Source organism: Pelophylax lessonae (genome assembly GCF_965119305.1).
Source record: "Pelophylax lessonae genome assembly, chromosome: 5".
Classification (NCBI taxonomy): domain Eukaryota; kingdom Metazoa; phylum Chordata; class Amphibia; order Anura; family Ranidae; genus Pelophylax; species Pelophylax lessonae.
Genome location: NC_138772.1, coordinates 4,696,246 through 4,709,940, shown reverse-complemented (window position 1 = coordinate 4,709,940; position 13,695 = coordinate 4,696,246). Strand labels below are relative to the sequence as shown.

The following is a 13,695-nucleotide window of genomic DNA, read 5'->3' as shown; positions in this document are numbered from 1 at the left end:
GGCATACAATGCGATTAGAGGAGAAGCGTTTTAACCTCAGGCAACGCAGGGGGTTCTTTACTGTTAGGGCTACAAGATTGTGGAATTCTCTACCACAAGAGGTGGTTTCTGAGGGAAGTATGGTGGCTTTCAAAAGACTCTTGGATGTACATCTCAAGGATCAGAACATTCAGGGGTATGAGAGATGATTACAGCCACACACACCTATACAGGTTGAACTGGATGGACTATTGTCTTTATTCAACCTCAACTACTATGTAACTATGTAACTATGTAACATCTTCACCTCTTCTGGGAAGGCCGTCCACAAGGTTTAGGAGTGTCTATGGGAATGTTTCACCATTCTTCCAGAAGCCCATTTGTGAGGTCAGGCATTGCTATTGGATGAGAAGGCCTGGCTCACAGTCTGCGCTCTAATTTATCCAAAAGGTGTTCTATCAGGTTGAGGTCAGGACTCTGTGCAGACCAGTCAAGTTCCTCCACCCCAAACTCGCTCATCCATGTCTTTATGGACCTTGCTTTGTGCGTTGGTGCACAGTCATGTTGGAACAGGAAGGAGCCATCCCCAAACTGTTCCCACAAAGTTGGGAGCATGAAATTGTCCAAAATGTCTTAGTATGCTGACGCCTTAAGAGTTCCCTTCACTGGAACTAAGGGGCCAAGCCCAACTCCTGAAAAACCATCCCACACCATAATCCCCCCTCTACCAAATAATTTGGACTAGTGCACAAAGCAAGGTCCATAAAGAGATGGAGTGAGTTTGGGGTGGAGGAATATGACTGGCCTACACAAAGTTCTGACCTCAACCCGATAGAACACCTTTGGGATGAATTAGAGTGGAGACTGCGAGCCAAGCCTTCTCAGTGCCGGACCTCACAAACGCGCTTCTGGAAGAAAGGTCAAACATTCCCATAGACGCTCCTAAACCTTGTGGACGGCCTTCCCAGAAAAGTTGAAGCTGTTATAGCTGCAAAGGGTGGAGCCAACTCAATATTGAACCCTACGGACTAAGACTGGGATGCCAATAAAGGTTATGTGCGTGTAAAGGCAGGTGTCCCAATACTTTTGGTAATATAGTGTATCTTGGACTTTATTCAAGTGTTCTAGTCCATGGATTATATACTATAACAGTGATGGTGAACCTTGGCACCCCAGATGTTTTGGAACTAAACTTCCCATGATGCTCATGCACTCTGCAGTGTAGTCGAGCATCATGGGAAATGTAGTTGCAAAACATTTGGGGTGCCAAGGTTCGCCATCACCGTACTATAACATGAAATAATGTTTTGTATATAAATATTTTATATATACCTCATGATATATCTCTCTATGAAGCAGATCATTAAATCTCGGAAACATGATGGGAATTAACCTCAGAAGAAGCAGCAATGTATGAATGGATATAAATGTTGCCATTTGTATGATTGTATCTGTAGTAAACTATACGATACATATTAACTGATCAATGGGGTATGTTGAGGCCATACAGTATCTGGAGGCTCTAATATAAACGTTTTCACCTGATGGATAAGTTGAATATTAGAAATCTGTTTTAATTCTTCTGATTTTAACCACTTATGGACCGCCGGCCGCAGTTTTACGTCGGTACTTTGACGTTAAATACCGGGGTTATGGCAGCAGATAGCGGATAGCTGCCATAACCCTGGTATTTTTTAAACGGCGGGCGGTCCGCTTTAACATAAGGGTGGACCCAGTGGCGGATTCACCACAGGATCACCCTTAGGGGCGGCGGGCGAGGAGCCCCCCCCCCCCCTCCCGCCGCTTCCTGGTCGTTTTCCCCGCTTACCGGACCCGTCAGTAGCGGGGAAAATGATCCAGTCCGCTGTCACCTGAGGCAGAAAGTCGAGTGAGGACAAGATGGCCCCCCACTCCACTCTATGGCCTTGGAGGACCGGAGCGGCATCATACGTCGCTTTCTATCAACAGATTTAAAGAACCCATTTTTTTTCATCATAAAAAAAAATGACTTTTTTTTATGCTAAAGTTTTTTTTTTTTTTGCTATTTTTTCCCCCCACAAAGGTGGAGTTACCCTTTAAGTGTAGATGTGAGGTATTTTTGACCCCAGATCTCACATTAAAGAGGACCTGTCCTGCTTATTTCTATTACAAGGGATGTTTACATAGGAATAAAAGTGATCAAAATATTTTTATTTTTTTTAAAAACTGTAAAAATAAACAATAAAAGATAAAATAAATAGGAAAAAAAAAATTTAAAGCGCCCCGTCCCCGTTAGCTCGCGTTCAGAAGCGAACGCATACGCAAGTCGCGCCCACATATGTAAACGGTGTTTAAACCACACATGTGAGGTATCGCCGCGATCGTTAGAGTGAGAGCAATACATCTATCACCCGACCTCCTCTGTAACTCTAAAATGGTAACTTGTAGAAATTTTTATAGTGTCACCTATGGAGATTTTTAAGTACCAATGTTTGTCGCCATTCCACGAGCGTGTGCAATTTTTGAAGTATGACATGTTGGGTATCTATTTACTCGGTGTAACATTATCTTTCACATTATAGAAAACAATTTGGCTATCTTTACAGTTTTCTTATTTTTTAAATTAAAAAAATTGAATTTTTTCCACCAAAAAATTGTGTTTTTAAGACTGCTGCGCAAATACGGTGTGATAAAAAATATTGCAACAATCTCCATTTTATTCTCTAGGGCAGGGATACTCAAACTACGGCCCTCCAGCTATTGCAGAACTACACATCCCATGAGGCATTGTAAAACTCTGACATTCACAAACATGAATAGGCATGATGGGAATTGTAGTTCCTGAACAACTGGAGGGCCATAGTTTGAAGACCCCTGATCTAGGGTCCCTGCAACGAAAAAATACATAATGTTTGGGGGTTCTAAGTAATTTTCTAGCAAAAAAAAAAGATTTTAACTTGTAAACAACAAGTGTCAGAAAAAGGCCCGGTCCAGCAATGTTGTAGATAAAAACGTATTTTATTGAACGGTTTCGGTACCTAAAAAGTCCAATACTGTTATATGCTTCTAGATTGAATATATTTTGGGGGATGTTGGTACCCTGTTAACCACTTGCTGACCGCCGCACGACTATCTACTGCGGCGGTCAGCCCCTCCTGGGCAAACTGACGTACTGGTACGTCGCTCGCCCACGAGCCTCTAGGGGGCAAGCGAGCGCCGCTGGAGGCGTGCTCCCGCCCCCGCTCGTTCCCTGACATCCCTGTGCGAGTGACCGGCGGCTCTGATGTCCGCCGGCCACTCGCGATCTCCCGCTGGAGAGGGAGAAAGGCAGGCGGCTGATGTAAACACAACCGTCTGTCATTCTCCCTGGTGTAACTGCAGAGATCATATGATCCTGCTATGTAGGATCGTATGTCTCTGTGGTTACATCACAAGCCACGCCCCCCCCCCACAATTAAAATCACACCCCTAGGGATACATTTAACCCACTGTTTACCAATAAAGTTAACCCCTTCCCTGCCAGTGTCATTTTTACAGTAACAGTGCATATGTATAGCGCTGATTACTGCAGTAATGTCACTGATACCCCCAAAAGTGTCAAAAATGTCAGTCAGGGGTCCGATCTGTCTGCCGCAATGTCGCAGTCCCGCAAAAAAAAAAAAAAATCGCAGATCACCGCCTTTACTAGTTTAAAAAAAAAACAATAAAAATGACATCAATCTTTCCCGTATTTAGTAAACGCAATAACTTTTGCGCAAACCAATCAAAATACGCTTATTGCGATTTTTTTTTTTACCAAAAATGTGTAGCAGAAAACAAATTGGCCTAAAATGTTAAAAAAATTGATTTTTACATTTTTTGGGGGGGGGGGGGGGGGGGGGGAATTTCATATAAAAAAAAATGTGAAAAATATTGTTATTTTTTCAAAATTGTTGCTATTTTTTTGTTTATAGCACAAAAAGTAGAAATCGCACAGGTGATCAAATACCACCAAAAGAAAGCTCTGTTTGTGAGAAAAAAAGGACGTCAATTTAATTTGGGTACAGCGCCGCACGACCGTGCAATTGTCCGTTAAAGTCACGCAGTGTCGAAACGCAAAATAGGCCCTGGTCTTTGAGCAGCCAAATCCTCCGGGGCTTAAGAGGTTAATCCCAATCTATTATTAACATTAGAGCACTTCAATAGAAACAAAATCTGAAATATAAATTGAAGTTGATCATTAGATGTTAATACTTGTAATTGTATACTTGATACAATTTGACACAATTTTGATACAATTTGGTTTTCAGGACTCAACAACAAGTTCCCACCATGCCTTGTCCGGCACCCCCTATTGTATGACTAGTGAACGGCCGGTGTGTTTTCTCTATCTTCCAGTTTCAATTTGTAGGGCGCAAGAAATAACATCTTTGAAATTCTCTTCTGCCAATAATTCAATTGGATTGTGTTTAAATAAATCCCAAACTGTGTTCCAACGCATTTTCAGACAGATCACAGTGGAAGGCGGGAAAACAACATAAGGTCCAAATAAAATAATGTCAGTGACACCCAATGTGATCAAAAACCAGGCACACATGGAGAACAATATTTTAAAGGCTCAGGAAGGAAATTAGCTGCAAATGGCTTCTATGTAAAGAGGTTATCTGGACCCCTTCTAAAGGTAATTATGTCATGCTGCCAGTAGCACCTGGTTGGAGATTGTCACCTTTCAGGAACTTTAAATGGTGCCTACAGGGGAGCAGCACGTCCGTTCCCTGCCATGTTACTCCTCATTGTCTATTCTCATCACCAATACCTGCACTTCCAACATCTAATGCCACCCTGCCATGGCATGCTTCCTAAGCCATCGTACTGGGGTCTGGTGTTTCTACAAAGTGATCCTGATGTGTCAATCAGAACTGAAATAAAAGTCCCTCTTCCATCATGACCCCCCCCCCCCTCCAATGTATGTTTGGAGCATGGAGTATCAGCATTGTAGCCTGCATACAAATCAAAGGAGTTATTAATAAAAGGGAAAGTAGGTATATTACCTACTTCCTACCAGCTGTATCATGAGACCTTCCATCTATATTACCTACTTCCTACCAGCTATATCATGAGACCTCCCATCTATATTACCTACTTCCTACCAGCTGTATCATGAGACCTTCCATCTATATTACCTACTTCCTACCAGCTCTATCATGAGACCTTCCATCTATATTACCTACTTCCTACCAGCTGTATCATGAGACCTTCCATCTATATTACCTACTTCCTACCAGCTGTATCATGAGACCTTCCATCTATATTACCTACTTCCTACCAGCTATATCATGAGACCTCCCATCTATATTACCTACTTCCTACCAGCTATATCATGAGACCTACCATCTATATTACCTACATCCTACCAGCTGTATCATGAGACCTTCCATCTATATTACCTACTTCCTACCAGCTGTATCATGAGACCTCCCATCTATATTACCTACATCCTACCAGCTGTATCATGAGACCTTCCATCTATATTACCTACTTTCTACCAGCTCTATCATGAGACCTCCAATCTATAATACTTACTTCCTACCAGCCATATCTTGAGACTTCCCATCTATGTTACCTACTTTCTACTAGCTGTATCTTAAGATCTCCTATCTATATTCCCTACTTTCTACACCTCCCGTCTATATTATCTACTTCCTACCAGCTGTATCATGAGATCTACTGTCTATATAACCTACTCCCTACCAGCTGTATCATGAGACCTTCCATCTATATTACCTACTTCCTACAAGCTGTATCTTAAGATCTCCTATCTATATTCCCTACTTCCTACCAGCTGTATCATGAGACCTTCCATCTATATTCCCTACTTCCTACCAGCTGTATCATGAGACCTTCCATCTATATTACCTAGTTCCTACCAGCTGTATCATGAGACCTCCCATCTATGTTACCTACTTCCTACCAGACATATCATGATACCTCTCATCTATATTCCCTACGTCCTACCAGCTGTATCATGAGACCTTCCATCTATATTACCTACTTCCTACCAGCTATATCATGAGACCTACCATCTATATTACCTACGTCCTACCAGCTGTATTATGAGACCTTCCATCTATATTACCTACTTCCTACCAGCTGTATCATGAGACCTACCATCTATATTACCTACGTCCTACCAGCTGTATCATGAGACCTTCCATCTATATTACCTACTTCCCACCAGCTGTATCATGAGACCTTCCATCTATATTACCTACTTCCTACCAGCTCTATCATGAGACCTTCAATCTATAATACTTACTTCCTACCAGCCATATCTTGAGACTTCCCATCTATGTTACCTACTTTCTACTAGCTGTATCTTAAGATCTCCTATCTATATTCCCTACTTTCTACACCTCCCGCCTATATTATCTACTTCCTACCAGCCACATCTTAAGACCTTTCTATGTATATTATCTACTTCCTACCAGCCATATCTTAGGACCTCCCATCTATATTACTCCTACCAGTCGTATCTTAAGACCTCTTTTCTATATTACCTACTTCCTACCAGCCGTATCTTAAGATCTCCCGTGTATATTGCCTACTTCCTACCAGCCGTATCTTGAGACCTCCTGTCTATATTAGGCTGCCTTCCAGCAGCATTACCTATGGAATATGTTGATGTAGGTTTTTATGTTTTAGTTTTAATGGAAACTTGTGTTATGAATTCACTTTAGGCTTCACTCTACAATTATCTAGCTGGTTCATGATCACATTGAGTTCTCTGAGAAGACACAAACGGACTTACCCGGCCCGCTCCTTGAGCTTCTTGTCAGTGATTCCATCTTTGGATACCAGTTTATTGAATACTAAAATGCCGATGACCATGTTCACCTGCATGAACAAAAATGTTAATTGTAAAATACCATTAGTACTGAGAAAAGAAAAACATTGATGCTACAAAATACTAAATTCACAAAATAGTGAAGGAATTTTTTAAGGTACAATGTAACCTTTGTCCTTTCTAGATGACTCCTTAGGTTATCATCACCTCTGCTGCAATGTTACACCTAATATTATCATTGTCCTTCCAAGATCAATCCTGATCTCCCCCTGATTCTTCCAGGATTGATCCAAATATCACCGCTCTTCACAAGGCATTACTTACAGTATATCTGGTGTGCATTCTAGATTGATTGCTTTTTAATTATCATCACTATCCCCTATGTTACTCCTGATGTCATCATTATCCCATATGGTACTCGTGATGTCATCACTATCCCCAATGTTACTCATGATGTCATCACTATCCCCTATGTTACTCCTAATGTCGTCATTATCCCCTATGTTACTCCTAAAGTCATCATCATCCCCTACGTTACTTCTGATGTCATCATTATCTCCTATGTTAATCCTGATGTCATCATTATCCTCTATGTTACTCCTGATGTCATCATTATCCCCTATGTTACTCCTGATGTCATCATTACCCTCTATGTTACTCCTGATGTAATCACTATCCCCTATGTTACTGCTGATGTCATCAATATACCCTATGTTACTCCTGATGTCATCATTATCCTCTATGTTACTCCTGATGTAATCACTATCCCCTGTGTTACTCCTGATGTCATCACTATCCCCTATGTTACTCCTGATGTCATCATTATCCCCTATGCTACTTCTGATGTCATCACTATCCCTCCCATGTTACTCCCATGTATCTCTTGATGTCACCTCTATTCCTATTAGGTTACTCTTGAATTCATCACTATCCCTTCTACACTACTTCTGATATCACCACTATTCATCATATGTTACTCCTGATGTCTCTATTACCTCTGTGTTACTCCTGATGTCCTCATTATTCCTGCCATGTTACTTTTGATGTCACCACTATCTCTCCTATGTCATCACTCCTGATGTCCCTATTATTTCTCCCATGTTAATCTTAATGTCACCACCATTCCTCCTGTTACTCCCGGTGTCCATATTTCTCCTATGTTTCTCTTGATGTCACCTCTATTCCGATTAGGTTACTCCTGAATTTATCAGCATTCTTTTTACACTACTCCTGATGCCACCACTATTCTTTGTATGTTACCCCTGATGTCATTATTACCTCTATGGTACTTATAAGTTCTGATATCACCATTATTCCTCCTATGTTACTCCTGATGTCCCCTCTATTCCACCAATGTTACGCTTGAAAGTCCTAATAATTCTCCTACTCTTATATAACTTATAATATTATCACTATCCCCCCGTGTTACTCCTGATGTCTTCATTATTCCTCCAATATTATTCTTGATGTCACCACTATGCCTCCTATGTCACTCCAGATGTCCCTATTGTTTATCCCATGTTACTCTTGATGTCACCACCATTCCTTCTATGTTACTCCTAATGCCCCTAGAATTCCTCCCATGTTTCTCTTGATATCACCTCTATTCCTTTTAGGTTACTCCTGATGTCATCATTATCCCCTATAGTACGCCTGATGTCCCAATATTGTTTCCAATCTTTCTCTTGATGTCATCACTATCCCTCCTATGTTCCTCCTGATGTCACCACTACCCCTCCCATGTTACTCCATACTATCCCTTCTACACGGCTTCCGATGTCATAACTTTTCATCCTATGTTTCTCCTGCTATATTCTGATGTCAACACTATTTCTCCTATGTTACTCCAAATGTCACCTCTATTCCATCTATGTTACTCTTGAAAGTCCTAATCGTTCTACTATATTACTCCTAATGTCAACACTATTCCTTTATGTCACTCCTGAAAGTCTCAACTATTCCTCCTAGGCTATTCCAAATACCACCACTGTTACTTCTAATCTAAACACTGTTCCTCCTATGTTACTCAGATCTCACCTCTATCTCTGCTATTTTACTACCGATCCCACCACTTCTCCTCCTAGGTTGCCTTTGATTTTACTCCCAATTGAACCATTATGTTACTCCATGTGTCATCATTATTCCTTTTATATTACTTGTAATGTCACTTCTCCCACCATGTCTATCCCCCATTACTCCTGATAGCCCCACTATTCTACATTACTCTTGGTGAGAAAAAATAAGTACACACCCTGAAAAATTGTTGACCTTTTTCAACATATTTAAAGGAAGAGAGGACAGGCGCCACTCAGTGAGACAATCAAGATTTATTGCACAATAGTTATTACACACTTACATTAAGGCAAGGTGAAGGCTTCTCCTACTGGCTCCTATACCCTTTCTTTGGCATGGCGCTTCCTCCTTCGGCCGAACCAGCAGCCGGGAGATGACGCAACCTCAGGGGAGTCCAGTGGGGGATCAGGATCAAGCCAGGGGCGGCGATGAGCCGCTTGTCGACTACTGATGACGTAACGCGTTTTGGAGCATGCGTACAACGCTCTTTCCTCAGACGGTCTGAGGAAGGAGCGTTGTACGCATGCTCCGAAACGCGTTACATCATCATTAGTCGACAAGCGGCTCATCGCCGCCCCTGACTTGATCCTGCTCCCCCACTGGACTCCCCTGAGGTTGCGTCATCTCCCGGCTGCTGGTTCGGCCGAAGGAGGAAGCGCCATGCCAAAGAAAGGGTATAGGAGCCAGTAGGAGAAGCCTTCACCTTGCCTTAATGTAAGTGTGTAATAACTATTGTGCAATAAACCTTGATTGTCTCACTGAGTGGCGCCTGTCCTCTCTTCCTTTATGTGTCAGCAGGATTTTTGGCTTCTGCCTGCCTACAGCACTGCCCTCTGAGTCAACATTGGAATTTTGCACCATTTGGATTTCTCTCCATTCCATTTCTTCCTCACCCATACCCCAGTGCGGGTCCTACTTGTCGGCACAAGCGCCCAACACCCCCACCCCTTTTTTTTTTCAACATATTTGAACCAGCAAACATTAGATCTTCGTATACATGGTGCCTACAGAAGGAGATATACTTGACTAAATAACAAATAGTTGACATGGCGTTTACTCTCACAAACTAAATTAACAGAAATTAAGTAAGCACACCCCTGCATTTACCACCTCTTTAGGTAAATGAAATTAGAATTGAGTTTTCCAGATTAGGTGCCAATGATTAGAACTTCCTTAGCGAGTATGCAGGGGGGAACCTATTTTATATAAATCCCAGATATCTGGGGTCTAGTGTTCCCTTTGCTATTGCCATGTGTGGGGTCATCATGCCAAGATCAATAGCTTTCTCCAAGGCTCTCCGAAAATAAAAAAGTGTGGGTGCCTAGGAGTCTGGCGCAGATTTTAAATTACTTCCAATTTGTCCAGGTCTTGATAGCCCAGCAAATTCAGCCCAAGAGCTGCCTGATGCTAAAGGAAGTCTCTAAGAACCTCAAAATCTTATTGCTGGATCTGTAGGTAATTTGAGCTCCTCTTTCTAGACACTGGAAAAAATGGGCGAAACATGTTGGGGGGAGTGGCCTGGAAAAATCGAGCTTAGGCTGCTTTTACCTGCTAACTACTTGGGTGGGGTGAGGCGTGGGGCAGCCGGGCTAATTCTTCCTATTTCCACAGTGTGTTTTCCCGGGTTGTACCCTTACTGGTCAACAGCATCCAACTCATCGGACCTTGACAGCCCGAGCAGGGGACCCTAAGCATTTATTGTGGTTAAAGGTGGACCTAAACACACCAATCAGGACATGTCTACTGTGAGCCACCTACCTGCCCTGTAACCAAAGGAGCCAGTAGGGGTGCAAGTGTTAGGGTTGGGTAGCAATTATGTTACGTGTATCACAGTAAATGTATGCAAATGAATATGGTGCCCTCTGGTGGTTATGAGACACCCCTATGTATCATGTGCCACATCCTAAAACATTTGAAGAGGAGGTATTAGGAAATAATGGACTTTAACGGCAATTTAAACAATTTATTGGATATCCATTAAAATATGTATGAATTCTTGCATAAGTGCATCAAAAGTAACAAACCATATATCTAAAATCCCATTGGACTATCAGTGGGTCCCCTAGAGGCAATAGTGTTTTCTATAATGCTGTTTCATAAGTGTCGTGTATGGGTGTAGTCAAGCATATTACTACTGTGGTGTGTTGTTTTGTTTTTTTGTATATTAAGATGTATGTATATATTTTTTGCCTGAATAGATGCAATAAAGCTCCTGAAGAAGAGACTTTGTGGTCGCGAAACATGTTGAGCAGAGCAGAATACATGGACAAGTGCTATCCCAATTTTAAGGACTTATGTATGCATAGGCATTGTAAATCTGTATGAACATCATTATAGATAACACTATTGCCTCAAGGGGAGCGTTTCTCAACCGGTGTGCCGCGGCACCCTGGTGTGCTATGAAGAGCCCCCTGGTGTGCCGCGGCAAAATTACCCCAACTGATCAACAAACTGATGTTGGCCACTCGGTTAAGCCTTGTGGGTACAGCGGTGCTGGTCCACTGTCTAAAGCTCACTTCCCGCTGCCAGTAGATCCTCTTTAATTGCCTCTATGGCCTTGGAGGACCAGAGCAACATCATGACGTTACTTCCAGTCCAGGCTGCATTTGTGGTTGCTGTGCCTTGAGATTCTACCAGATTTTAAAGGGTGCCTTGGTTGAAAAAAAGTTGAAAAACACTGCTCTAAGTGCCTGTGGCAGTGGGAAGTGGGCTTTAGACAGGGGGCCGGCACCGCTGTAACAACAAGGCTTAACCCCGAGTGGCCAACAGCAGTTTGTTGATCAGATGGGGTAATTTTGCCGCGGCACACCTGGGGACTCTTCACAGCACACCAGGGTGCCGCGGCACACCGGTTGAGAAGTGCTGCTCTAGGGGACCCACTAATAGTCCAATGTGATTTTAGATATATGGTTTGTTACTTTTGATGCACTTATACAAGAAATCATACATATTTGAATGGAAATCAATACATTTTTATTTTTATATTACGTGCCATTAAAGTCCATTATTTCCTAATACCTCCTTATCACAGTAAATGTGTTTGACATAAACTAAAGCCAGCATTTCCAACCACCCCCCATATTCACACCACAATGACTAATTTCCTATTCCTGGCCTGAAAATCGATCGCTCAGAAGCGGATTTCTCCTGTTCCACCTACACATGAACACTGGAAACAACAGTCATACCCTACAGAAGGAAACATTAGTGTATAGACATAGGGGATTCCCTAATAAATGTGAGAAGCATTGAGATAGTTGGTTGAGTACACTGGGATTGCCCCCCTCCATCCTCCATGATAATTTCAGATGGATTGTTACACTAACAATACTCTGGGCTGTCAGTACACTTTTATGCATATAGAGAAGGAAAGATGGAATGCTGCATTCTGAAGAAACAGTCCAAAATCCAATCCTCCCAGGATATAACCGACGCATTTTGCTCTACCCACAGGGCTTAGTCACAGAGACCCCTATGACTAAGCCCTGTGGGCATGGTGAAATATGTCAGGGCATGTCCTGGGAGGTGTCAGGCTTAAGCCGCTTTCATCTTTTCTTACCTGGACTGTTTCATGAGAGTGCTGCGTTCCATCTTCCCTTCTCTATGTCTGTAGATTGAGCCGGGGCAGGCTCTCTCAACACCGGCACCTGCATCCAATGTGAGTCACCAGAGCATTACAGGATGACTGCTTGGTGTGATACCCAAAGCTTGTATGTTTCTTGGTCAAACTTTTATGCATGACACTTATTTCATACATGTCTTCAGGGCTTTTTTTAGCGGGAATGCGGGGGAACGCAGTTCCTGCCCCTCCAAAACTGAATGTATGTAAAGGAAAGGGGTGCTGGGATGTGGTAGAGGGTCTATTGATGCTGGCTGCTGGGAAATCAATTGTTGCTGGGGCGATTTATTTTTGCAGAGGAAGGGGGTCTATTGCTGCTGGGGAGGTCTTCTGCTGCTCATTGGGGAACTATTGTTGGTGGGGGGGTAGTCAATTGTTGCTGAAAGGGATCTACTGTTGAAGGAGGGGTCCTTGTTGCTGGATGCTGGAGGGACTTTTGTTGCTGACTGCTGGGGAATCTATTGTTGCTGAAGGGGATCTATTTTTAAAGGAGGGGGTCTATTATTGTTGATGTGGGGGATCTATTGTTTCTGTGGTGTGTCTTATGTTGCAGGGGGTCAATCATTGCTGGGAGGGATCTACTGCTGAGGGAGGGGGTCTAATGTTTTTGGCTGCAGGAGGGTCTATTGATGCTTGCTGTTGGGAGTCCATTGTTGCTGGGGTGGCTCTATTGTCTCTGGGGTGTCCATTGCTGCTAAATCTACTTTACTGTCTTTCTTGTTATCATTAACAAATTCCATACAAAATACTTTGTGCCACAAATTGATACCTTTTGTACGTTCTGCATTCTCTAAAAAGGGGTGGTACTGGGAGGTGAATAAGGGGTTAAACCAAGGAATGGTGCTCGGAGGTGGGTATGGAGTGGAACCAAGGGACGGTGCTCAGAGGTGGGTAGGGGGTGGAACCAAGGAACGGTGCTCGGAGGTGGGTAGGGGGTGGAACCAAGGGACGGTGCTCCGAGGTGGGTAGGGAGTGGAACCAAGGGACGGTGCTCAGAGGTGGGTAGGGGGTGGAACCAAGGGACGGTGCTCAGAGGTGGGTAGGGGGTGGAACCAAGGGACGGTGCTCGGAGGTGGGTAGGGGGTGGAACCAAGGAATGGTGCTCGGGGGTGGAACCAAAGAATGGTGCTTGGAGGTGGGTAGGGGGTGGAACCAAGGAATGGTGCTCAGAGGTGGGTAGGGGGTGGAACCAAAGAATGGTGCTCAGAGGTGGGTAGGGGGT

General features: G+C 43.2%; 1 protein-coding gene across 4 annotated transcripts in view; it reads right to left on the bottom strand.

Moving 5' to 3' along the window:
- ADGRB1 (adhesion G protein-coupled receptor B1) overlaps window positions 1-13,695 on the bottom strand; it is a 912,987-nt gene that overhangs the window by 78,083 nt on the left and 821,209 nt on the right. For all 4 annotated transcript variants that reach the window (XM_082259420.1, XM_082259422.1, XM_082259423.1 and 1 more), the window contains one exon: window positions 6,746-6,831. In XM_082259420.1, the coding sequence (XP_082115546.1) occupies window positions 6,746-6,831 (86 nt within the window). The remainder of the gene's footprint in view (window positions 1-6,745; window positions 6,832-13,695) is intronic.